Source organism: Bos javanicus, chromosome 18 (assembly GCF_032452875.1).
Source record: "Bos javanicus breed banteng chromosome 18, ARS-OSU_banteng_1.0, whole genome shotgun sequence".
NCBI lineage: Eukaryota > Metazoa > Chordata > Mammalia > Artiodactyla > Bovidae > Bos > Bos javanicus.
The window spans coordinates 60,917,222-60,943,303 of record NC_083885.1 but is presented as its reverse complement, the minus strand read 5'-3'; the positions used below and the strand labels follow the sequence as shown (position 1 = coordinate 60,943,303).

At 45.6% G+C, this 26,082-nt stretch overlaps 1 protein-coding gene across 4 annotated transcripts; it reads left to right on the top strand.

Annotated features, from left to right (window-relative positions):
• Positions 1–6,322: 6,322 nt before the first annotated feature.
• Positions 6,323–24,102, top strand: LOC133230998 (cationic amino acid transporter 3-like). Of its 4 annotated transcripts, none has more exons than XM_061389148.1 (12): positions 6,328–6,487; positions 13,768–14,167; positions 14,770–14,928; positions 16,209–16,386; positions 16,592–16,704; positions 16,854–17,076; positions 17,249–17,388; positions 17,493–17,595; positions 17,780–17,976; positions 18,181–18,347; positions 18,835–18,943; positions 19,110–19,873. In XM_061389148.1, exons 2-12 carry the CDS (start codon positions 13,795–13,797, stop codon positions 19,226–19,228), a joined length of 1,881 nt encoding a protein of 626 aa, XP_061245132.1. In that variant the 5' UTR covers positions 6,328–6,487; positions 13,768–13,794; the 3' UTR covers positions 19,229–19,873. The 4 variants fall into 4 exon arrangements, with proteins under 4 accessions (XP_061245134.1, XP_061245133.1, XP_061245132.1 ...); XM_061389147.1 differs by having other exon boundaries at positions 13,765–14,167; XM_061389150.1 differs by lacking the exon at positions 16,592–16,704 and having other exon boundaries at positions 6,323–6,487; positions 13,765–14,167; positions 16,285–16,386; positions 19,110–24,102.
• Positions 24,103–26,082: the final 1,980 nt, after the last annotated feature.

Sequence of the window (26,082 nt, the reverse complement as noted above, 5' to 3'; positions counted from 1 at the left end):
AATTGCTTTCAACGGTGAGTCCAATCACGAGCCTCTGGGAGCAGCACACAGGGGAATCTCCCTACAGGGTCCACGGGCGCCCTCAGTGCCCCAAGGGCTGGACCCACACCTGCCCCCTCTCTCCAGGGGCTCCTTGTGGGACCCTCCACCTGCAGTGCCCATAGGAACTCTACAGACAAGAAGCAGGCTCAGCAAACCGGCTCCTGCTCTGGGCGAGGGCGCCCACAGACTGGAGCTCTAGAGCCACCTTCTGGGAATCCAGAGGCAGGCTTCCAGGAGGCAGCCTGGTGAGTTGTCAGAGCAGAGAGACAGAAAAGCTTAAGAACTCTCCCACAGAGGGAGCAAGAAAAGTGGAGCAAGTGTAGGGAGAGAAAGAGAAAGCCCCAGATAATACACCACTATCATTAAAAAGAATACCCCACTGAATGTGGCTAGCAAAGGCTTAAGGAGGTGCTTGCTTCTTAAAATGCGAAAGCACCAATGGAAAACTACCAAAAAAAGAAAAGAAAAATCAAAGAAACATGTCATTACAAACAGAAAGTGACACTTTCCCAATAATCGATCTGAAAGGCACATAGGCATACAAACTTTTTCTTTCCTTTTCTGCCTGCTCTGTTTGTGGGATCTTAGTTCCCCAACCAGGGATTGAACCTGGCCCCCCGACAGTGGAAGCCCAGAATCCTAATCACTGGGTTCCTCAAGACACAGAATTTTGTGAACAAGCAGATAAGCAATTCAAAAATGCTGTTTTGAAGAAACTCCATGAGAAAACACCAAAGGAAAATTCAATGAAATCTCAAAAAAATAAAGTGGAATTTTTGCCAATGAGATGCAGATCTTAAAGAACCAAACAGAAATTCTGGAGCTGAGAAACTCAATGGAGGAGAAGAAAAATACAGTACAGAGCATCTGTTGTTGCTGTTCAGTCTCTAAGTCGTGTCTGACTCTTTGCCACCCCATGGACTGCAGCATGCCAGGCTCCCCCTGTCCTACAGTATCTCCCAGAGTTTGCTCAGATTCACGTCCACTGAGTCACTGATGCTATCTAACATCTCAAGAGCATCTGTAGGAGAGCAGAGAAAATGGAAAAGATGATAAGTGAGTTAGGGACTTCCCTGGTGGTCCAATGGTTAAGATTCCAAGCTCCCAGTGCAGGGGTGCAGGTTCAATCCCTGGTCAGGAAACTAAGATCCTGCAGGCCAACCAGCCTGGCCAAAAATAAATAAGTAATAAGTGGATTAGAGGATAGGAATTTTCAATAGTGTGTACAAAGGACAAAGAATGAAAAGAAGCAAAAATTAAAAAGTCTACATGATTTATGGGTACTCTGTGACATTGCCATGTTTTTCCCTTTCAGCCTTACTAATATGCAATTGACTAATAGCCCTGGGTAGGTTTAAGGTGTCCAATATGATGACATGATGTAGGACCCTACTGCCGTGATGAGTAGGGGTCATCTTAGCTTCATGCAACAGTCCCGCAGAAGGACCTGCAAACTCAAAACGGAGTGAAAGAAACCAAGCCAAAAAGAGCACATGGCCTGAGTCCATTCATCTTTTTTACTTTTTAAAAATATATATATTTATTTGGTTGTGCTGGATCTTAGTTGCGGCATATGGGATCTAGATTGCTGACCAGGGGTCGAACCCAGGCCCTGTGCATTGGGAGCTTGGAATCTTAACCATTGGACCACCAGGGGAGTCCTGAGTCCATTTATGTAGTACAGGATGTGAGACAAAATCAGTGTATGCCACGGGGGACAGGTCTTCTGCTTGTGAATCACAGGCCAGTGTTTTCAGGGTCAACTTAAAATATTCATATTTAATGCAGAGTCAGACACAACTGAGTGACTGAACTGAACTGAATATATACACAAAGTACCCAATCTCAACCATGGTTATACATCTGAGATTTAATTTCATAAACTTGGAGATGTATATGAAAAAGAACAGATGCTACTATTTAAGAGATAGAGGTCATGAGGCTGGGAAACCAGCGGAGAGAGTGAGCCATCTCGTAAGGGTAGGGCTTCCCTGGTGGTTCAATAGTAAAGAATTCCCTTGCCAATACAGGAGACATGAGTTCAATCCCTGGTCCAGGAAGATTCCACATGCCACGGTACAACTAAACCCGTGTACCACAACTACTGAGCCTGCGCTCTAGAGCCCGTGAGCCACAACTACTAAAGCCCATGGGCCCTACAGCCGGTGCTCCGCCAGCAAGAGAAGCCACCCCAGGGAGTAGCTTGCCCACTGCAACTAGAGAGCAGCCATCACTCATCACAACTAGCGAAGGTCTGGGCAGCAACAAAGACCCAGCACAGCCAAAAATAAGTAAAAATTAAAAAAGAAAAAAAAGGGTAATTGTTGAATGAAAATGAAAAAGCAATGTAAGCATCTCTCTTACATTTTTACAGTAACCGTGAGATGAATGCAAAGGTAAACGACACTGGAGAGATGAGAGGGTGAGGAGAAAGCGGCAGGGATGGATATGCATTGCATTTTCCTGAGTTGGGAACTCCCCGGAGGTCCACTGGTCACGACTCTGTGCTTTCACTGTGGAGGCCCTGGGTTTGATCCCTGGTTGGGGAACTAGGGTCCCACAAGTCTGCAGCAAAAAAAAAAAGCTCACATGAATCATAACAGCCTGACAATTGGGATCTTCTAAATTCTACACAATGTGATCAATGTGATATTGGACATAAAAATTCTCAAGGCTTAAATATCTGTCCTAATATAATCTTAAAAGTAATCAAACCTGAATATTCACTGGAAAGACTGATGCTAAAGCTCCAATACTTTGGCCACCTGATGGGAAGACTTTACTCACTGGTAAAGACCCTGATACTGGAAAAGACTGAGGGCAGGAGGAGAAGGAGGTGACAGAGGATGGGACGGTAGGATGGCATCACAGACTCAATGGACATGAGTTTGAGCAAACTCAGGGAGATGGTGAAGGACGGGGAAGCCTGGCGTGCTGCAGTCCATGCGGTCACAAAGAATTGGACTCTACTTATCGAGGGAATGGCAACAATTTCAAAGAGTTATTTTAAACGCTTTGTGTGGGTTCTCCTATTACGTTCTTGTTGTTTTGAAAAGTTATCATCATTAAGGATTTCCGTGGTGGTCCTGTGATTTAGACTCTGCCCTTCCAATGCAGGAGGTGTGGGTTTGATCCCTGATCGGGGGACTAAGATCCCACATGCTGTGCGGCATGGCCTAATCTTTTAACCATGTGAAATTTATTTCAGTATAAGGTGTCTCCAAATGTCCCACTGTTGTTAAAGTTGACAGTGTTCTTTGCTTCTAAATCCCTGACGCCTAGTTTAGCGTCTGGCACAGAGAGGTCCCTTTGGCACCGTTAAATGGATGAACTCTAGACTCTACTTCCTAAACTTGGCCGCATATTTTATTCTGTAGCACATTACATTGTTGAAACATTTAAACCTTGCCGCTGTTGGAGCAGAAAAACATTTCCTCTCTCCTCTTAGGTTCTATGACTGAACCTTGTCAAAAAAAAAAAGAAGACAGATTAACAGGAGAAAATGATTCTGTATGGAAGCTAAAAGAAGGTATAACTTGCTAAAATGATTAAAATTACAGGCTTATATATCCAACTTGGGCTTCTCGGGTGGCTCAGTGGTAAAGAACCCACTTGCCAATGCAAGAGACACGGGTTTGAGCCCTGCATTGGGAAGATCCCCTGGAGAAGGAAATGGCAACCCACTCCAGTATTCTTGCCTGGGGATTTCCATGGACAGAGGAGCCTGGTGGGCTGTAGTACCTGGGGTCGCAAGGAGTTGGACACGGATACAGCTGAGCGAGTAAACAAAAAACAACACCCAGCTCAGTAGGGAGCAGGGGAGTAGGCGGTGGGGGTAGGGAGAAAAGGCTTCTATGGGAAAAACAAATGTGTTTCTTTTTTTTTCAATGAGTTCCTTGAGGAAAAACAAATAGGTTGAGAGAGCAAACATGAGGTCAGATACTTTGTGATAATGCTATCTCTGCAGGTGTAAGTGGACTTTCCAGCTTCTTCAGGCTAGAAAACTCCAAGAGAGCATAGTTATTGTCATAGTTTAACTTACCATCACCCTCTCGGGAGCAGCCTCTCCCCAAAGAGGCAGTTTCTGGCAGCCGTACTTAACCAGAATTTTTTGCTTTGAGTCAGAAAAGGGAGGCTCAGAGAAGGCTTCTTTCTACGTCCCTTGCATCTCAAATGTCTTCCCTTAAAATAATTGTTTCAACCAGCTCTGGGGTTTCCCGTGAGTCCCCACACAACCAACTAAAACTCTGCACAACAGCTTAAGCAATTTAATCTTGTGGAGCTGACTTTTCAAAACCTGATGTGAGCATCAACATTATAACGTAAGTGTGCATGCTCAGTCGCTCAGTTGTATCCCACTCTGCGACCCCATGGACAGTAGCCCATCAAGCTCCTCTGTCCATGGAATTCCCCAGGCAAGAATACTGAAGTGGGTTGCCATTTCCTTCTCCAGGGGATCTTCCCCACCCAGGGTTGAACTCGAGTCTCCTGTGTCTCCTGCATTGGCAGGAGGATTCTTTATCACCCAGCCACCTGGGAAGCCCTATAAGAGTCAATTCTGGCATTTAAATCCCATTTCAGTGGTTTGTATCCAGGGTTTTTGATGTGTGTCCAAATCTTCTCAGCCCCTCACCAGTGACCCACCTCACTTGCTCCTGGGTTTTTGCTCCTTCTCTTATGTGTAGAGCTCCTGACACCTTACACCCTGTTCCGCTTCCCTGCCTCTGTGCTCAGCTCTCCCAGCAAACTTGAAGAAGGGAACCAAGTCACATCCCCTTTATCCTCTTCCAATCCTTTGTGCAAGTCTGGACGCAGGCCCAATGCTTGTTCCATGCTTGTGTTGTTTGAATTCACATCAGAGATGTTAAGCTCCCCTTCTCCTGGCTGGGGTCCAGCTGGGCTTGGGGGTCCCCACACTGGAGTGTCTCAAGTAATGTGCAGGCTGTAGGGAGTCAAGTAGTGCAAAAAGATAGGGAAGGTGGGAGCAGGGTCTTCAGTTTTATAGACCCTAATTCTCGGGGTCCTTGATGAACAAGTGAATGCAAGTGTCCATAGAAATAGTCAGTAAACAATCTCTGATAGAAATAGGAAAGAGTTTTATTTGAGCCAAACTGAGGGTTGTAGTCTGGGAGGCACCTTCTCAGAGAGCTCTGAGGAGCTGCTCCATTGAAACATGGTGTCTGGCACAATCCTGCACCTCATCCAAGCAAAGAACACACATCACACATGACAGAGTATATTCTTTCAAGCTTTCTTTCTTTTTTTTTTTTTTTTCTTTCAAGCTTTCTTAAGAGACAGACTTCGTACACAGATAGTGAGACAGCAGGACCCTGGGGTCTGGGAAGGAAACCTTATCTTCCAGAGAGTGTCAACATGGACACCATGAGAAGAGGGGTCCATCTTTACATGCAGGACAGACATTCTTTACTCCAACAGTTAAAGCTGATGTGTTGTGAGAGTCTGACAGGCTGTCTTAGTTCACATAAAGTTCAGGCTGAACCATGTATAAACCAAATCTACTCCCCCATACCTCAGTATGTGAACATTTTCTCCATCACAGGATATAAAAGTCTTAGAACCATACAATCCAGCAATTCTACCTATGAGGAAATACTCAGAAGAATTGAAAGCACACTCTGGTGCCTTGTACACCCACGTTCAGAGCAGCATTACTCACAGTAAGTAAAGCATGAAAGCAATTCAAATGCCCATGATCAAACAATGGATAAGCCGGTGGGGCAGGCACATATACTAGAGTATTATTCAGCATTAAAAAATAGAAGGGGGGACTTCTCTGTGGTTCTGTTGTTAAGACTCCCAAATTTCCAAAGCAGGAGTCGCAGGTTCGATCCCAGGTTGAGGAACTAAGATGCCAGGTGTCCGGCAGCTAAAAAAAAAAGAGAACGGAAGGGAATTCTAATACATGCTACAGTGTTAGTGAATCTTATGGACATATTGGTAAGTGAAATTAAGTGATTCTACTTAAATGAAACACCTGGAGTGGTCAGATTCATAATGACAGAGTGGAAATGAGATTGTCAGGAGCTGGTGGAGGAGAAAGAGGAAATTGTGGTTGAATGGGGACAGAGGTTCCATTTTGCCGGATTAAAAAAAGTCCTGGGGTTCCATTGCACAAGATGTGAATGTACTTAACACGACTGAAGCGGCTAAATTTTACGTTCTGTGTATTTTTACCACTTGCAGACTCAAGAATCCCAGAACTGTCCCCTGAGGGCAAGCTCAGAAGAGAAGTGGCTGATTGCACCACTGCAGATTTGCCCCTCCCATCCCCGCCCATCCCCACCCAGGGCTTAAGAATTGTCTTTTTGTTGTGGGAGGGTTCCCAGGTTTGGTTTTTCCAGATCTATCAGCTCCAACCCTACACAGCTTTAAACTCAACCGCACTGACGGATATCCGTGCTCCAGGCTCTGCTCCTAAGATTTGGTAAGTCCTGGGTCACCCCCTCTTCTGTCGGAGACTGGGTGCTGAGTTCAGATCCTCCTAAAGAGACCTCCTAAAAGCCTAAGGGCTTCCCATGTGGCTCAGCAGTCAAGAACCTGCCTGCCAATGCAGGCGACACTGGAGACCACTCCATCCCTGGGTTGGGAAGATCCCTGGAGAAGGGAATGGCAACCCTCTTCAGTGCTCTTGCCTGGAGAATCCCATGGACAGAGGAGCCTGGCCGGCTACAATCCACGGGGTCGCAGACAGTCGAAAACGACTGAATCCTCACCTAAGGAGACCACTTCAATCCACCCACGTGTGCAGTTGGCTCCAGCTGGAGGGTGGAAAGACCCATTTTCCAGATGAGAGCAGAAGGAGTTAGGAGTTGATAGGCTTGTGTGAGGAGAGGTGGGCAGGGGAGGAGATTGCATCAGATCTGGAGGCTCTTAGACTAATTTTTTCACTGGTGTTTAAACACTAGTGAAGATTGCTGTTATTTGGATTTATGACATGTGGGCCACTGATTTCAGTCTCCTGTGTACTGTCCATTTCTGTAGGTTCCTCCTCTATGGATCCTGGGGCAACTATAAGGGACCTAATCGTCTAGCGTTTGGTTCCTATGGAGGAGGGCTGTGTGGTGATTTACTTTAAACCACTTTCAGGTTCCTTACACCCAGCAATTCTGTGAAGCTGGCTCTATTATTTATCATTGGCAGAATTTTTTTAAACATTTTAAAAATACACGTAGGGGCTTCTCAGGTGCCTCAGTGGTAAAGAATCCGCCTGCCAATTAGGAGATGTGGGTTCGATCCTTGGATTGGGAAGATCCCCTGGAGGAGGGCATGGCACCCCGCTCCAGTATTCTTGCCTGGAGAATCCCATGGACAGAGGAGCCTGATGGGCTACAGTCCATGGGCTTGTACGTGATTTTGCAACTAAGCAACAACAGAAATACACGTAATACCGTGTGACGTAAAATTTGCCATCTTAACTATTTTTAGGCTTTCAGTTCAGTAATGTTAAGTATAGTCACATTACCGGGCAGCCCATCTCTAGAGCTCTTCTCTTCTTGTAAAACTGAAACGTGTCCTCCCTTAACAATTACTCTTTATTTCCCTCTCACCCAGACCCTGGAAAAGCACCATTCTGCTTTCTGTCTCTAGTCAAGTAACTTTAACTAGGTACTTCATAGAAGTGGAATCATACAACTTTTGTCTTAGTGCCTGGCAAACATCGCTTAGCATAATGTTCTCAGGGTTCTTCCATGTTGTAGCCTGTGTCAGAATTTCCTTCCCACCCCCTCATTCCCCCCACTGCACCGCCCAGCACGTGGGATGTTAATTCTCAGACCAGGTATCCAACCTGTGTCCCCTGCAGCGGTGGCCCAGAGTCTTCACCACTGGATCACCAGAGAATTCCCTTTCCTGTTTATTCTTTGTTGTTATTCAGTCACTCAGTCGTGTCAAACTCTTTGTGATCCCATGGGCTGCAGCACGCCAGGCTTCCTTGTCCTTCAGTATCTCCCGGAGTTGACTCAGACTTATGTCCATTGAATTGGTGATGCCATCCAACCATCTCATCCTCTGCTGTTCCCTCCTGCCCTCAATCATTCCCAATATCAGAGTCTTTTCCAATGTTGACACCAGGTGGCCAAAGTATTGGAGATTCAGCATCAGTCCTTCCACTGAATATTCAGGGTTGATTTCCTTTAGGATTGACTAGTTTGATCTCCTTGCTGTCCAAGGAACTCTCAAGAGTCTTCTACAGCACTACAGTTCGAAAGCATCAATTCTTCAGTGCTCAGCCTTCTTTATGATCCATTCATGACTACTGAAAAAACCATAGCTTTGACTAAATGGACCTTTGTCAACAAGCTGATGTCTCTGCTTTTTAATATGCTGTCTGTGTTTGTCATAGCTTTTCTTCCACGGAACAAGTGTCTTTTAATTTCATGGCTGCAGTCACAGTCTGCAGTGATTTTGGAACCCAAGAAAATAAAGTCTGTCACTGTTTCCATTGTTTCCCCATCTATTTCCCATGAAGTGATGGGACTGGATGCTATGATCTTAGTTTTTTGAATGTTGAGTTTCAAGCCAGCTTTTTCACTCTCCTTTTTCACCTTCGTCAAGAGGCTCTTTTTAGTTCCTTCTTGCTGCTGCTACTGCTGCTAAGTTGCTTCAGTCATGTCTGACTCTACGACCCCATAGATGGCAGCCCACTAGGCTCCTCTGTCCCTGGGATTCTCCAGGCAAGAACACTGGAGTGGGTTGCCATTTCCTTCTCCAATGCAGGAAAGTGAAAAGTGAAAGTGAAGTCACTCAGTCATGCCCGACTCTTAGCGACCCCATGGACTGCAGCCTACCAGGCTCCTCCGTCCATGGGACGTTCCAGGCAAGAGTACTGGAGTGGGGTGCCATTGCCTTCTCCGAGTTCCTTCTTGAGGCTGAGTAATATTTCATTGTCTGTATAGTGTTTATCCATTCTTTTGAGGATGAACTTCTGGGAGGCTTCCATCTTTCAGCTACTGTGAATACTACTGCTTTGAACATAGGTGTACAAATATCTCTTTGAGATCTTATTTTCAGTTCTTTGGGGTAGACACCCATAGGAGAAGTTGCTGGATCATAGTGATAAATCCATTTTTAGTTTTTGAAGGGACCACCATACTTTTTTTTTTTTTTTAAAGAAAGATTCGAATGAACTCATTGGGAAAGACCCTGATCCTAGGAAAGATTGAAGGCGAGAGGAGAAGGGGACGACAGAGGATGAGATGGTTGGATGGCGTCACTGACTCGATGGACATGAGTCTGAGTAAACTCCGGGAGTCGGTGATGGACAGGGAGGCCTGGCATGCTGCAGTCCATGGGGTCACAAACAGTCAGACACAACATGGGGTCACTGAGCGACTGAACTGACTGAATTTATTTTTTGGTTGTGCTACACAGCAGGGCATGTGGGATCTTATTCCTTGACTACGGATTGAGCCTGTATCCCCTGAACTAGAAGGTGGACTCTTTTAACCACTGGACAGACAGCAAAGTCCCTGGAAAAAACATACTTTATCAGGAGCAGCTGCACCATTTGTATTCCTGCAAACAGGGCTAAAGTATTCAGCAGCAGCATTTGAGCAAGAAGGCAATGCAGGTTCAGAGGAGTATATGACTCCACAGGAGTGTTTGAGGAGCCAAAATTCTAGTGAGTTTCCTGACTCTAAATCAAAACGCTAACCTTGGACTTTGGAGTATCAGGGTGGAAGCCCCTGACGGTGACTCGTGGTCTCTGAATCAGCCTAACCCTGTGGAGCCATGTAGGGAGGAGACGTTTCAGGCTCCACAGCAGCAAGAAACAGAGTCCTGCCATTTCTGATCCAGAATGGAGGCTAGTTCCCTCTTCCTCTAGGCAGCTGGGAGGGCACTCTGGTTTGATGCTTTGACTGAGCTGGGCCACAATCTGTCCCTCCCTGTGAATTCCATCTGCTTTCTGCCCCAAAGTGAAGTGAAGTCGCTCAGTCGTGTCCGACTCCTTGCGACCCCATGGACTGTAGCCTACAAGGGTCCTCTGTCCATGGAATTTTCCAGGCAAGAATACTGGAGTGGGTTGCCATTTCCTTCTCCAGTGGGTTGCCATTTCCTTCTCTGCCCCAAAGCAGAGTTCCAATTCCTTGTCAACTCTGCAAGCCATGGAGGAGAAAGCTTCAGATTTTAGGATCCTTGGTGGGGAGATGGGTGGAGTGTGAGACTTGTTGTAGAATCTTGTGCCTGATGCACAGTCTGCTTAGTCACTCAGTGGTGTCTGACTGATCCCATGGACTGTAGCCCACCAGGCTCCTCTGTCAACGGGATTCTCCAGGCAAGAATACTGGATCAGATCAGATCAGATCAGTCACTCAGTCATGTCCAACTCTTTGCAACCCCATGAATCACAGCACGCCAGGCCTCCCTGTCCATCACCAACGCCCAGAGTTCACTCACACTCACGTCCATCGAGTCAGTGATGCCATCCAGCCATCTCATCCTTTGTCATCCCCTTCTCCTCCTGCCCCCAATCCCTCCCAGCATCAGAGTCTTTTCCAATGAGTCAACTCTTCCCATGAGGTGGCCAAAGTACTGGAGTTTCAGCTTTAGCATCATTCCTTTCAAAGAAATCCCAGGGCTGATCTCCTTCAGAATGGACTGGTTGGATCTCCTTGCAGTCCAAAGGACTCTCAAGAGTCTTCTCCAACACCACAGTTCAAAAGCATCAATTCTTTGGCACTCAGCCTTCTTCACAGTCCAACTCTCACATCCATACATGACCACAGGAAAAACCATAGCCTTGACTAGACAGACCTTTGTTGGCAAAGTAATGTCTCTGCTTTTGAATGTGCTATCTAGGTTGGTCATAACCTTCCTTCCAAGGAGTAAGCGTCTTTTAATTTCATGGCTGCAGTCACCATCTGCAGAGATTTTGAAGCCCCAAAAAATAGTCTGCCACTGTTTCCACTGTTTCCCCATCTCTTTCCCATGAAGTGATGGGACCAGATGCCATGATCTTCGTTTTCTGAATGTTGAGCTTTAAGCCAACTTTTTCACTCTCCTCTTTCACTTTCATCAAGAGGCTTTTGAGTTCCTCTTCACTTTCTACCATAAGGGTGGTGTCATCTGCATATCTGAGGTTATTGATATTTCTCCCGGCAATCTTGATTCCAGCTTGTGTTTCTTCCAGTCCAGTGTTTCTCATGATGTATTCTGCATATAAGTTAAATAAACAGGGTGACAATATACAGCCGTGACTTACTCCTTTTCCTGTTTGGAACCAGTCTGTTGTTCCATGTCCAGTTCTAACTGTTGCTTCCTGACCTGCATACAGATTTCTCAAGAGGCAGATCAGGTGGTCTGGTATTCCCATCTCTTTCAGAATTTTCCACAGTTTATTGTGATGCACACAGTCAAAGGCTTTGGCATAGTCAATAAAGCAGAAATAGATGTTTTTCTGGAACTCTCTTGCTTTTTCCATGATCCAGCGGATGTTGGCAATTTGATCTCTGGTTCCTCTGCCTTTTCTAAAACCAGCTTGAACATCAGGAAGTTCACGGTTCACATATTCAGAATACTGGAGCCGGTTGCCATTTCCTCCTCCAGGGCATCTCCTTGACCCAGGCAGGGAAGTCCTTCATTGGCAGGTGGATTCTTTACCCCTGAGCCACCTGGGGAGCCCAGAGAAGGGGTGGTCTTTGTGATTTCAGCTTCTGGATAAGATCTCAGTTGCAGACATCCTGTCAGCATTTTTGTGACTCAATGGGTCATTGGCGATTGTGATTGATCTGTGTGTTGCTGCAAGATAAACTAGCAAATCAGGATCTCTGGGATCCCTCAACTTCTTTCCAGGAGAGCAAAAACAATGGTTGAGGCACTGTGTTATTTACTTAGAGCCTGGGGAACAAATAAGAACATCAAGCTGTTTTTCCCTTGGAGACTATTTGGTGCTACTTTTTCTTTGTTTCTGTCACTTCTTTAATTAGTACTGTGGACTCTGCATTTTGGAACCCAGGTAAGACCTTGGAGATTAAATCTTTTGTCTACAAATAAATGAGAGGATGGGGAGACTTTTGTACCGGAAGGGTCCTGCAGGGTCCTCTTTGAGTTGAATCCCTCCTTTTTTCCTTTTTTAAGCTTTTTTATTGGAATATAGCTGATTAACAATGTAATAGTTTCAGGTAGACAAAGGGACTCAACCATATACATACATGTATCCGTTCTTCCCCAAACTCCCCTCCCATCCAGGCTGCCACATAACACTGAGCAGAGTTCCCTGTATAGCAGAGTTCCCTGCTATATAGTAGATTCTTGTTGATTATCCATTTTAAATACAGCAGTGTGTGCATGTCCATCCCAAATTGCCTAACAATCTCCTCCCCCTAGTCTTTCCCCCACCCCCAGCCCTCTTTTTTTGGATTCCCCGAGGGGAATAGGACTGGGACCAGAAAGGGAATACAGTTTTGGATGGAGAGATGAATCATAGAGTCAGCAAGTGAACTTGGTTACTGGCAGACTTGGTTTCATTGCTCTGATCACTGAGTCCCTTCAGCTGTCATATCACACATAATAGGGCAGGGGGGAATAATGCTGGTAATAATTAATCTCCCTGTTTTATAGGAGAAAGGAGGACACAGCAGTATGTAGCTTGTGGGAAGTCACATAAGCCACACATCACAGTGCCAGATTTGAACCAGCAGAGCTGGGTGATTTTGCTTTAAAAATCAACATTCTTGGGGCCTCCCTGGTGGTCTAGAGGTTAAGACTCAGTGCTACCAGTGAAAACGGCATGGGTTCGAGCTTTGGTCAGGGAACTAAGATCCCACAAACTATGCTGCAGGGCCAAAAGATTAAAAAAAAAAAAAAATCCAGCATTCTTACCCATTTAACTAATACCATTTAAGCAGCTACTGTGTGCTAGGCTCTTTGTTGAAAGATTTTGCTTCTGTGTGTGTGTGTGTTAGTCGCTCAGTCATGTCTGACTCTTTGTGACCCCATGGACTATAGCTCACCAGGTTCCTCTGTCCATGGAATTTTCCAGGCAAGGATACTGGAAGTGGGTTGCCACCATTTGTTCAGTGCAGGGGTGGGAAGCTTTTCTTTCTAGGTTCTAATCATTAAACTTATATAAGACAGATTAAATAAACTCCTATGTATGGGAGTCCCATAAACGCGCTGAGGTTCAAAGACAAGCAACTGAGGTTTAAAGGCTCCCCTGAGCTAAGGAGAAGGTCGGGGGCCGGGGGTGGGGGTGGAGTGTGGGTTGGGATCTGGGGCTTCAAGGAGAAGAGAACCCGCAGGAAGATGGGAAGGTTGGTAAATTAATGTTTGCCACTCACTGCAGGTAAGTCTTCCTGAGATAAAGAGTTATCTCTGGTAACAGCTCTCTTCCTGCCGTAGGTCCCCTAATCTAAATGATTTTGACCAGTTAAGGGAGACTAACTTAAGCCTAAGCAAGGAGATTTTTCTGAATCTTTTGGGTCTTAATTGCCTTCAGCTCAAAACAACCCACAAGCCAAAGAGGCATGTTTACGGAGACGTATTCTTCTCCCTCTCACTTCTCTTCAAGCAGCTCTTCCAGTAACTTTGAAACATCTCAAAAGTCTTCTTTATGTTTGAAGAAAGCAACACTCAGAGATGGAGAACTTGATCCATATGTCTTTATACCACCTGCCCCTCACCACTCCATTGCTCTGTGGAACTGGACTCTCAGGGCCAAGGGTAGATGGACCTTCTTGATGACTTTGTGTCTTGTTTTCTCAGCAGATCGTGGTCTCCTCAACTCCATCTAGGATGCTGCGTCACTCTGTTCGCCAGTTTGGTCAGAAGCTGGTCCGCCGGAGGCCACTGGAGCCCAGAGAGAAGTCTGAGAGTCTCCTGTCTCGTTGTCTGAACACCCTCGATCTGGTGGCTTTGGGTGTGGGCAGCACCCTGGGGGCTGGCGTGTACATCCTGGCTGGAGACGTGGCCAAGGATAAAGCTGGACCAGCGATCATCATCTGCTTCCTGGTGGCCTCCCTGTCTTCTATGTTGTCTGGGATCTGCTATGCCGAGTTTGGGGCCCGGGTACCAGGCTCCGGTTCTGCGTATCTCTACAGCTACGTCACCGTGGGGCAGCTATGCGCCTTCATCACTGGCTGGAATCTTATATTGTCCTACGTCATCGGTGAGTTGATGGGGAGGGGGAGGTGTGGGGCTTCAGATGAAGAAACTGGGAGCAGGGATTTAGGTCTTCTCTCATTCTTGGGAAACGTTGCTACCATCCACTTTGGTGGTGGTGGGGAGACGTGGGTCATAGCAGCAGGCAAACCTCATAGCTCCCTTCTTCTCAGCTCTCTCCTGTTACCTTTAAAGGATGGACCCAGAACAAAGAAGGGAAGGGAACTGCAGAAAGTGGGTGAGAGGGAGGCAGGGCCCACAGGCTCATCCTCTCACCGTATCGAGGGTCTTTGTTCAGCTGTTGCCTTTATGGGATTTCCCTCTGCTACTTGATCGAAAATTTCAACCCTCATCTCCCAGACCTCCTGCTCCCAATGACCTGTTTTCCTTTTTTTTTCACATAACATTGATCTCCTAACATTAAACAGTTGATCTATTTTGTGGATCATCCTAGTCTACTCTTCCCAACCTGTGAAAAGAATCTCTTTGAGATTAGAACATTTTGTATGTTTCTCCCTAGCCCCTTCCCCTGCCCAAAGACATCCAGTGACACCAGGTAGGGGTTCAATGAATGTTTGCTAATGAATGTTCTATCTTCTGCTCCGGCAGGTACCGCCAGTGTGTCCAGGGCCTGGAGCTCCACCTTTGACAGCTTGATAGGGGACCACATCTCTCAGGCATTACAGGGAACTTTTTCTCTGCATGTGCCCCACTTCTTGGCCGAGTACCCAGACTTTTTTGCACTGGGCCTGGTGCTGCTGCTCACGGGTAAGACAGGGATCACAGATAGGATGGGAAGAATGGGGTGTGGAAGTGGGGACCTGCGGTAGGAAAGGCTTGGGATGGAAGAATGGTAGAAGAATTACAACTGGATTGAAGGCTCTAGGATATGAGAGACAGGAAGGTGAGACATAGACCATTGTTTCCCACCATTGGCACTACTGACAGTTTGGGCTAGATCATTCGTAAGTGTGGCAGTTGTCCTTTGCATTTGATTTTTTTTTTTTTTTTTGATTGTGCTGCAATGCATGCTGGATCTTGGTTCCCCTGTGCATGCACGTGTATGTGCTAAGTCTCTCAGTCGTATCTGACTCTTTGCGACCCCATAGACTGTAGCCCGCCAGGCTCCTCTGTCCATGGAATTCTCCAGGCAAGAGTACTGGAGTGAGTTGCCCTTCCCTTCTCCAGGGAATCTTCCAGACCCAGGGATTGAACCTGCATCTCCTGCATTGACAGGAGGTTCTTTACCACTAGTGCCGCCTGGGAAGCCCCTTAGTTCCCCTGTGTGCATGCGTGCTAAGTCACTTCAGTCACCTCCAACTCTTTGCAACCCTATGACTGTAGCCTGCCAGGCTCTTCTGTTCCCTGCTACTGCTAAGTCACTTCAGTCATGTCCGATCAGGGGTCAAACCTGTGCCCTCTAAGGTGGAGGCACAGAGTCTTAAGTGCTGGACCACCAGGGAAGTCCCTGGGTTTTGTTTTTGTTGTTTTAAATCACTGTTGGGTGTTGAGTGGCATCCCTGGCCTTCACTCACTAGACACCAGTGATGCCCGCCCTCCCCCCAAACTGTGACAATAAGAATGTCCCCAGACAGTGCCAACTGCTTGGGGAACAAGATCACCCCGCTGAGAACCATTCACTTAGACCAACAAGTTTCTTCCTCTGTATTAAGATCAAAGATTTTTTTTTAAATCAAGAGGTAATTTACATAGCATAAAATCAACCATTTTATTATTTTTCCCAGCTTTATTCAGATAAAATTAACATCCAACATTGTATAAGTTTAAGGTGTACAACCTAATGATTTTATAGACCTGTCTACTGGGAGATGATAGTCACAGTAAGAAATTAACGATCTTAAAGTGTGCAATTCAGTGGGACCTGGTATATTCACAGTGTTCTGTAAGCATCACCTCGGTCTAGCTCCAAACATGTTCATCACAACAAAAGGAAACCCTGTATCCACTGAGCAGTCACTGTCCACCTCCTCAGGACCCCAGCCCCACGTAACCACTTTTGGATGTCTCATATTCCATCTTTCTCACAGGAATACTGGTTGTGGGAGCTGGTGAGTCAGCCCTGGTTAACAAAGTGTTCACAGGCTTGAACCTTTTGGTTCTCAGTTTCGTCATCATCTCTGGCATCATTAAGGGAGACCCACACAACTGGAAGCTCACGGAAGAGGACTACAAACCGAACATATCTGGATCCAATGATTCTTCTAGGTTAGGAGGGTTCTCTGGGCCTTAGTAATGCACGTGGAGGAGGGTGCAGAGATGGGAACGTGGTGGAGACTAAACAGACCTGGGCTGATGAATCCAGGTGATGGGGCTCCTGGAGCCCAGGACTAGTGGTGTGAAGGGAAGAGTCCAGAAGTGATGGCTGAACACACCTCAACCACATTCTATCTTGCTCCTTCTCTCACCATAGCTCAGGCCCTCTGGGTGCCGGAGGGTTTGTGCCTTTTGGCTTTGATGGGATTGTCCAAGGAGCAGCTACGTGTTTCTATGCATTTGTCGGTTTTGATGTCATTGCTACTACAGGTAATGTGGTCATGGTCCCATCCAGGGTGTGGACACAGATTGGGCTGCCCTTGGGTGTAGGGGTTTCTTTTGCAGGTTCAACAGGAAAGGGGATTTTGTGCTTTCACCCTGGCATGTTTCCTGACCCAGTACTTCCTCCAATCCTGCAGGGGAAGAAGCCCGAAATCCCCAGCGGTCCATCCCCTTGGGCATCGTGATCTCACTCTTGATCTGCTTTTTGGCGTATTTTGGTGTCTCAGCGGCACTCACCCTCATGGTGCCCTACTACCAGATTCATACTGGAAGCCCCTTGCCGCAGGCTTTCCTCCACATTGGCTGGGGCCCTGCCAGATACGTGGTGGCTGTTGGCACCCTCTGTGCTCTTACATCCAGGTCAGTGTCACGGGTTTCTGCCCATTGACTGTCAGATGCTCAGGTATCCCAGCCCTTGGAAATGGGAGAAAAAGAGAGCAAGATAATCTTGCCCCGTGTAGACGAGGGAGTGGATGCCCTGGTCTCTGCTGCTTCTCCACGTCCCCACACATGTCCTCGTTGTCTCTCCCAGCCTCCTGGGTGCCATGTTCCCCATGCCCCGTGTGATCTACTCAATGGCAGATGACGGGCTCCTCTTTCGGGGACTTGCCCGCATCCACGCCCGCACCCGTACCCCCGTCATGGCCACCTTGGCTTCTGGAATTCTGGCAGGTAAAGAAATAATGGCCACGCCTTCTTTGATCAATTTTCTTAGTTTGGATATTTCTCCTGGGTTCTCACTCCCCTTCCCCACCTTGTTTGCGCCCTCCTTCTAGGGGTCATGGCATTACTCTTCGAGCTCCGTGACCTGGTGGACCTCATGTCCATCGGGACCCTGCTGGCTTATTCCCTGGTGGAGTTTTCTGTCCTTGTCCTTAGGTGAGACCCCACGACACCTTGGGTGGGTCTTGGATACTCGGGATTGATGAGAAGGGAATTGTCTTCTGCTTCATGCCGCCTTCTTAATGTCTGCTCTGTTTAAGGCAGCAGAGATTTGGAATACGCTGTGTGAGTTGGATGAGTAGGGGCTGCTGTTAAGATTGCTTTAATATTTCTAATTCAGATATCAACCGGATGAGAATTTAAGCAAGAAGAAAACAGAGGAAGAAACTGAGATGGAGTCTGTAGTTGAAGCAAGTCCTTTGAACACTGCATCTGAAGTGGGAAACTCAAAGATTCTCAAGAGTCTCTGTCACCCTGCCAGCACCATCCCCACCCGGACCTCTGGCCAGATTGTCTATGGATGTGCCTTACTGCTTGGTGAGCATCGGGATCTCTCGCCAGTGGTATTCTGAAATTGACAAGATAAGGTGGGAATGTGTATTTCATCAGTTGAGGAATGCTGGAGATACGATGAGCCTTCATGATGTGGGAAGTTTTGGGGAGGAGTGTGACCCAAGGTCTTGACATCTTTGGCTTCTGGAGTCGAACCTGTTCTGTTCTCCTCCACCTTGACCCTTGCAGTTCTCCTGCTGACCATCCTGAGCCTGATTCTGTCCCAGTGGCCCAGCCAGGTGTTCTCTGGAGACCCCGTGCTCACCACAGTGGCTGTGCTGCTGCTGCTGCTCATCACTGGGGTCTCGGTCATCATCTGGAGGCAGCCCCAGAGCCTCAGACCTCTTCACTTCAAGGTAGGTGACCTTACGCGCCCAGAGTGTCCACCTTGAGTGAAGGAAGTCTGTGTGCTTTAGGTCTAAACATCCTTCACTGGGACTTCCCTGGTGGTCCAGAGGCTAAACTCTGAGCTCCCAATGCAGGGGGCCCGGGTTCCCTCCCTGGTCAAGGAGCTAATCCCACAGGGTACAGCTAGAGATCTGTGAGTGCAGCGAAGATGAACGATCCCACCCACTGCAGCTAAGAGATAGTGCAGTCAAATAAAGAAATACTAAAAAAAAAAAAAAATCTGTCTAATCATCCTTTGCTGTACCAGGGAAGAAGAATTGTTAAAACCCTTTCCTGGACCACCTCCCTGGTCCACATTGTATATGTGCTTTACATATACAGTCTGAGCAGCCACTGAACACACAGCCTGAGGACTGATCTTCTCGCCCACCTGGGGTCGGGTCTCCCTTTCAGACGTCTGGGCTGTGTTCAGGGATGAACTGACTCTGCCCACAGGTCCCTGCTCTGCCTGTCCTCCCACTGGTGAGCATCTTTGTGAACATTTACCTGATGATACAGATGACCTCTAGGACTTGGGCCCAATTTGGAGTCTGGAATGTGATTGGTAAGAAGTTTTCTAGGATAAAGAGACTGCTTGAGGGATTGAACCCAATACTCTTCTACAGCATCTCCCCTAAACTGTCTTGGCTGCCATAACAGGAGGCCTTTTGGGCATGTGTAACTGGGTGCAGCTCCTACTTTTCCTTTTCATCGTCTCATTTTCCTCCTAGGGTTTATCATATACTTTGGATACGGGATCCGACACAGCTTGGAGAACAGTGAGCAACATCCAGCAGCCTCCGCTTTCCAGACTCTTGACAAGAACATCCCAGGTGCTGAGTCATCTTAACCACAGGACATAGATGCTGAGTGGAATCCCTCCAGGCACTGGAGAATCTGCTGGTTCCAGGGGCACTTTAAGTCTCTATGGACTGTGACGGTGGGGGTGAATTTAGGGCCCTTTACTCATTGCTAGTGGATGAAATGACTTATCTGTTGTCTAGTTTTTCAGTAAATGTTTCAAAGCATGATAGATATGTACAGAAAAGTGCATACCTCATACCTGTGCAGCAAGATGAATTTTCATAGACAGTACAACAAGCTAACCAGAAAAAAATAAATAAACTACTAACCTGCAGGGAGAAGTATCATCGTGTGCCTTTTTCCAACAAAAGCACATAGATTGCTACACAGGAAGAAAATACGGGTAACTATATACTGTGTCAAGGGTTGCACTGTGTTTATTTAGCTGTCTGTGATGTGACTCTTCATTTCATTAATCTTCTTTAATATCATTCATTAACTCTTTGTTTTTATTTCCCAAGAACTCTGTGGAAATTGTTCCTAAATATTAAAAAATGTTGAGGGACTTCCTTGGTGGTCCAGTGGTTAGGAGTCTGAACTTTCACTGCTGGGTTCAGGTTGGATCCTTGATGGGGGAACTACCGTCCTTCAAGCCATGTGGTATATCCAAATCTTTTTTTTTAATTGATGCTGTTGTGATTTCTTTTTCTTACTGTTGAAATGAAACACAATTTTGTGTGTTTATTTAAAATTTTCTAAAAAAATCCTAAATATATACAACTTTAAATTTACTATTATATCTCAGTAAAGCTGGAACCCAGATAAAATAGGGAAATTGAATGACTTTAGCACATTCATCATTCATTTTGAAGATGATATCATCATAGAATGATTCTTAAACGTTGGATTTTTGATGTCTATATTTCCACTGGAATGTTTTAATACACCATCGGCTGTCTTTACCCATTCATTCATTCATTTTTTTTTTTAGATTGAGGTACAGTTGATTTACAATATTATATTAGTTCCAGGTGTACAACACAGTGACATAATTTTATAGATTGTATTTCATTTAGAGTAATTATATATTAATATAATGGCTTTATTTTCCTGTTCTGCACCATATATCCCATAGCTTATTTTATACACAGTAGTCTGTATCTCTTAATCCTCTACCACATTTGTCCCTAACCCTTCTCTCATCTGGCTGGTAACCACTAACTGGCTTATTCTATCAGTGATTCTGCTTCTCTTTTGTTAATACAGAGTCATTTATTTTTTAGATTTCACATGTAAGTTATTTGTCTTACTTTATTTTACTAAGTATAATAACCTTCAGGTACATCTATGTTGCAAATGGAGAACTTTGTTCTTTCTTATGCCTTCATAGTATTCTATTGCATACATATACATCTTTTTTTATCCATTTGTCTTTTGGTGGACACTTGAGTTGCTTCTGTATCTTGACTATCGTAAATAATGCTAATAATATTGGGCTGCATGTATCTTTTCAAGTTAATTTTTTTCCCTCGGATATATAACCTGGAGTGGAATTGTTGTTCTGTGGTAGTTACTTTGGTTTTTTGAGGACCCTCCATACTGTTTTCCATAGCGTCTGCAAACCAGCTTCTCCCCTCACCTCATCTGTTTGCCAGCAGCCCTGAAGTACAGCTGTACTGTGTTTTCCACGTCCACAAAGATCCTGCCTGTAGGCCAGTTTAGTTCATTTCAGCTGAGTATTTCAGTTAACTTAAATACTGTAAGTTTTCACCTTATTTGAAATTTCACAATTGGCCAGGTCATTCATTACATAAAAGTTTAAAGAATGTGAGTCCTGCCTGACGCTTTCCAACCCTGTGGACTGCAGCCTGCCGGGCTTCTCCATCCATGGGGTTTTCCAGGCAAGAATTCTGGAGTGGGTTGCCATTTCCTCCTCCAGGGGATCTTCTAAACTCAGGGATCAACCCCTCTGCATTGTCAGGTGGATTCTTTACTACTAACACCACCTGGGAAGCCCCCAAAAATGGTGAATTCTGTCTAGGAGAAGACAGCCTCCAGCAGAACCTAATGGATTTGTGCATGAGTTCTGCTTCTCCAGTGGCTCAGATGGTAAAGAATCTGCTGGGAATGTGGGAGACCTAGGTTAGATCCCTGGGAAGATCCCTGGAGAAGGAAATGGCAACCTCCTCCAGTATTCTTGCCTGGAGAATCCCAAGGACAGAGGGGCCCGGCAGTCCATGGGGTCACTAAGAGTCAGACATGACTGAGTGACTAACATACACACTTTCTGCTTCATACAAATACTGTGATATTCCCCACACTCTGCAAACAACCAAAAACAAATCCCTCCCCAACAAGAAAACAAAACAACCCTCACTCCACAAAATCAAAACATAGCCAAAACAAAACTCTCCAAAACAAAACAAAACAAAAAAAATCCCCAACTCCACAGAAAGTCAACGATTGTGGATCCCTGGGTCAATGTGAGCTCCTGAGGATAAGAGGAGGTTCTTTGGGAAAGGTGATAAGTGTCCATGTATATGTCATGGGCAAGTTTTTAATTAATGTATAAAATAGTGTATATCTTATGTGGGACTGTTGAGTCAAAGGCACATTTTAAAATTTTGACAAATTGCAGAAGAGGATAGTGCTGTCTAAGCAAATATGAAATCCATGTATATAATTAAAATTTTCTTAGTATCACATTAAAAAAGGAAAAAGAAACACACAACTAATTTTAATAATGTATTTAGCTCAGAGTATACAAATTTTATCATTTAAACATATAATGTAAAAATCACTAATGAGATATTTTATCTTCTTTCTGAACAGTCCTCAAATCTCAGTGTACATTTTACACTTATTTCCCACCTAGCCACATTTCAAGTGCTCAAGACATGTACCATACTGGATAATGCTGATCTAGAATTTTTCTTCCCCATCCTTACCTATTGGTTCAGGGGAGCAGTCAGGTAAATTCTGGTCCATAGCTCAAATCTTGCCTGTGGCCCTGATTTTGTATGGGCTAGAGGCTGAGTGGTTTTTATTTTCAAAAAGTTGTTAATAAAGATACAGAGGAATATGTGGTCCAGAGCATATGTGGCCTGAACAACCTAAAATATTGACTATTTGGCTCTCAAGAGAAACACTTTGGCAAACTCTGGTCTGGTGCAACTCAGGTTTGTTCATTTGCAGTGTCAGTGTACTCGTGTTTCTTTGCTTTTGTGATGCTTCACCTTAGCCGCACACACACCTAGATGAGACTAGAAGCATCTCTGACTTTGACTTCTTGCATAATCAATTCTTCTTCCCCTGCCCCGGTCAATCTAGCTAAAGATTTTCCCATTTTCAAAGAACCAACTTCTAGCTCCATTGATTCCTTGTATCACTTTAAAAATTCCTTTTTTTTTTTTTTTGCTATGTCCCTTGGCTTGCAGGATCTTTGTTCCCTGACCAGGGATTGAACCTGAGACCTCAGCTGTAAAAGAGTCCTAACCACTGGACTGCCAGGGAATTCCCATCTGCTTCACTTTTCCCCACCCTAATCCCTATTATATTCTGCCTTCTTGTTTTGGTTGTTTGCTTTTTTTTTTTACTTTTTTTTTTTTTAGTTTATTTTATCCACTTGAGGTTTTTTCTTTTTGAAATTTTTTGGCTTCTTGATTTTTCTATTACTCAAAAAAGCTTCACTTCCCCACCCTCCCCCCTCCCCACCCAGCTTTCTGACTTTGTGCTTGTGCTCTCAACACTTTCACAATGATTTTCTGCTTCTCAATAAGGAAAGAGCACCTGATCCTGTCATGGACAGATTTAGCCCACCTGGAACCCCACAGGCCTGGCTGACACAGTGTTTTATTTTGTTTAGTCGATCAGTCATGTCTGATTCTTTGCCACCCTATGGACTGCAGCACACTAGGCTCCCCTGTCCTTCACCATCTTCCAGAGTTGGCTCAAACTCATGTCCATTGAGTCGGTGAGGCCATCCAACCAATCTCATCCTCTGTCTCCCCTTTTCCTCCTGCCTTCACTCTTTCCCAGCATCAGGGTCTTTTCCAGTGTGTCGGCTCTTCGCATCAGGTGGCCAAAGTATTGGAGCTTCGGCTTCAGCATCAGTCCTTACAATTCATTTCCTTTAGGACTAACTGGCTTGATCTCCTTGCTGTCCAAGTGACTCTCAAGAGTCTTCTCCAGCATCACAATTTGAAAGCATCAATTCTTCGGTGCTCAGCCTTCTTTATGGTGAACACAAAGACAGGGAAGTATTCAATATTTCATGAAGCATATCAATTCCTGCTATAAATTTCGAAGCAGCAAAGAAAAATAACAGGACGTTGAATTCGTCCAAAAGTTTCTATTTTGTTATGTTAACTTCCTTCTCTGTTTGTGAGCGCATGCTAAGTCGCTTCAGTCATGTTTAACTCTTTGCGACGCTATGGACTGTAGCCTTCCAGGCTCCGCTGTCCATGGGATTCTCCAGGCAAGAATTCTGGAGTGGGTTGCCATGCCCTCCTCCAGGGGATCATCTCAACCCAGGGATCAAACCTGTGTCTCTTTCAGCTCCTGCTTTCGCAGGTGGTTCTTTAACACTAGCGCCACCTGGTGTGAATTCTTTCCAAAAACAAGTTGATATTTATATATTTAAGTGGTCACTACCATCTATGGGGTTGCACAGAGTGGACACGACTGAAGCGACTTAGCAGCAGCAGCAGCAGGGATGTTCAAGCTGATTTCAGAAAAGGCAGAGGATCCAGAGATCAAATTGCCAACATCTGCTGGATCATGGAAAAAGCAAGAGAGTTCCAGAAAAACATCTATTTCTGCTTTATTGACTATGTCAAAGCCTTTGTGTGTATCACAACAAACTGTGGGAAATTCTGAAAGAGATGGGAATACTAGACCACCTGACCTGCCTCTTGAGAAACCTATATGCAGGTCAGGAAGCAACAGTCAGAACTGGACATGGAACAACAGACTGGTTCCAGATAGGAAAAGGAGTATGTCAAGGCTGTATATTGTCACCCTGTTTATTTAACTTATATGCAGAGTACATCATGAGAAATGCTGGGCTGGAAGAAGCACAAACTGGAATCAAGTTTGCCGGGAGAAATATCAATAACTTCAGATATGCAGATGACACCACCCTTATGGCAGAAATTGAAGAGGAACTAAAAAGCCTCTTGATGAAAGAGGAGAGTGAAAAAGTTGGCTTAAAGCTCAACATTCAGAAAACGAAGATCATGGCATCTTGTCCCATCACTTCATGGGAAATAGATGGGGAAACAGTAGAAACAGTGTCAGATTTTATTTTTTCTGACTCCAAAATCACTGCAGATGATTGCAGCCATGAAATTAAAACACACTTACTCCTTGGAAGGAAAGTTATGACCAACCTAGATAGCATATTCAAAAGCAGAGACATTACTTTGCCAAGTAGTCATGTATGGATGTGAGAGTTGGACTGTGAAGATAGCTGAGTGCCGAAGAATTGATGCTTTTGAACTGTGGTGTTGGAGAAGACTCTTGAGAGTCCCTTGGACTGCAAGGAGATCCAACCAGTCCATTCTGTAGGAGATCAGCCCTGGGATTTCTTTGGAAGGAATGATGCTAAAGCTGAAACTCCAGTACTTTGGCCACCTCATGCAAAGAGTTGACTCATTGGAAAAGACTCTGATGCGGGGAGGGTTTGGGGGCAGGTAGCGAAGGGGACGACAGAGGATGAGATTGCTGGATGGCATCACTGACTCAATGGATGTGAGTTTGAGTGAACTCTGGGAGTTGATGATGGACAGGGAGGCCTGGCATGCTGCAATTCATGGGGTCACAAAGAGTCGGACATGACTGAGCGACTGAACTGAACTGAACTGAGGGATCTAAACACCTGAAAATATCAGATGCTCTAGCAATATTACAATTTCCAAGTGTTTGAAAGAATTCAAAGGGTAATTATGAAGGGCTACCATGAAGGGTTGTCTAGGTCCCAGGGACGTTTCATTTTCCTTTGGCTCTTCACCCCAAGGTCTCTGTTGCCTATTTCTCTTTGTAGCTACCACCATCTAGAGAGTGACTGGGATAAGAGGCTTTCCTCTATCTGCCCATGAAAGCAGCCATGCTTAACCCCACCATTCTCGGTGCTTCCAGGGATCAAACCTGAGTCTCCTGTGTCTCCTGCATTGGCAGGCAGTGGGTTCTTTACTACTGACCCACCAGGGAAGTCTAAAAAATAAGGATTCAGTTCAGTTCAGTCGCTCAGTCGTGTCCGACTCTTTGCGACCCCATGAATCGCAGCACGCCAGGCCTCCCTGTCCATCACCAACTCCCGGAGTTCACTCAGACTCACGTCCATCGAGTCAGTGATGCCATCCAGCCATCTCATCCTCTGTCGTCCCCTTCTCCTCCTGCCCCCAATTCCTCCCAGCATCAGGGTCTTTTCCAATGAGTCAACTCTTCGCATGAGGTGGCCAAAGTACTGGAGTTTCAGCTTTAGCATCATTCCTTCCAAAGAAATCCCAGGACTGATCTCCTTCAGAATGGACTGGTTGATTACCAAGCCCTAATTGGACTCTCACTTGCCCATTGCACTGTCAATACTTAACAAATTTATCCTTTCTTTGTCTAAAAGGTATAAAAGCTTACTGCTCTGGTCAATTCTTCAGATCTTCATTCTCTTCTGAAAGCTCTCACGTACATGTGTGCATGCTAAGTCGCTTCAGCTGCGTCTGTCTCTGTGCGACCTGATGGACTGTAGCCCGCCAGGCTCCTCTGTCCACAGGATTCTCCAGGCAAGAATACTGGAGTGGGTTGCCATGCCCTCCTCCAGATGATCTTCCTGACCCAGGGATCAAACCCTGTATTTGCAGGGGGGTTTCTTTACTATTAGTGCCATCTGGGAAGTCCAAGATG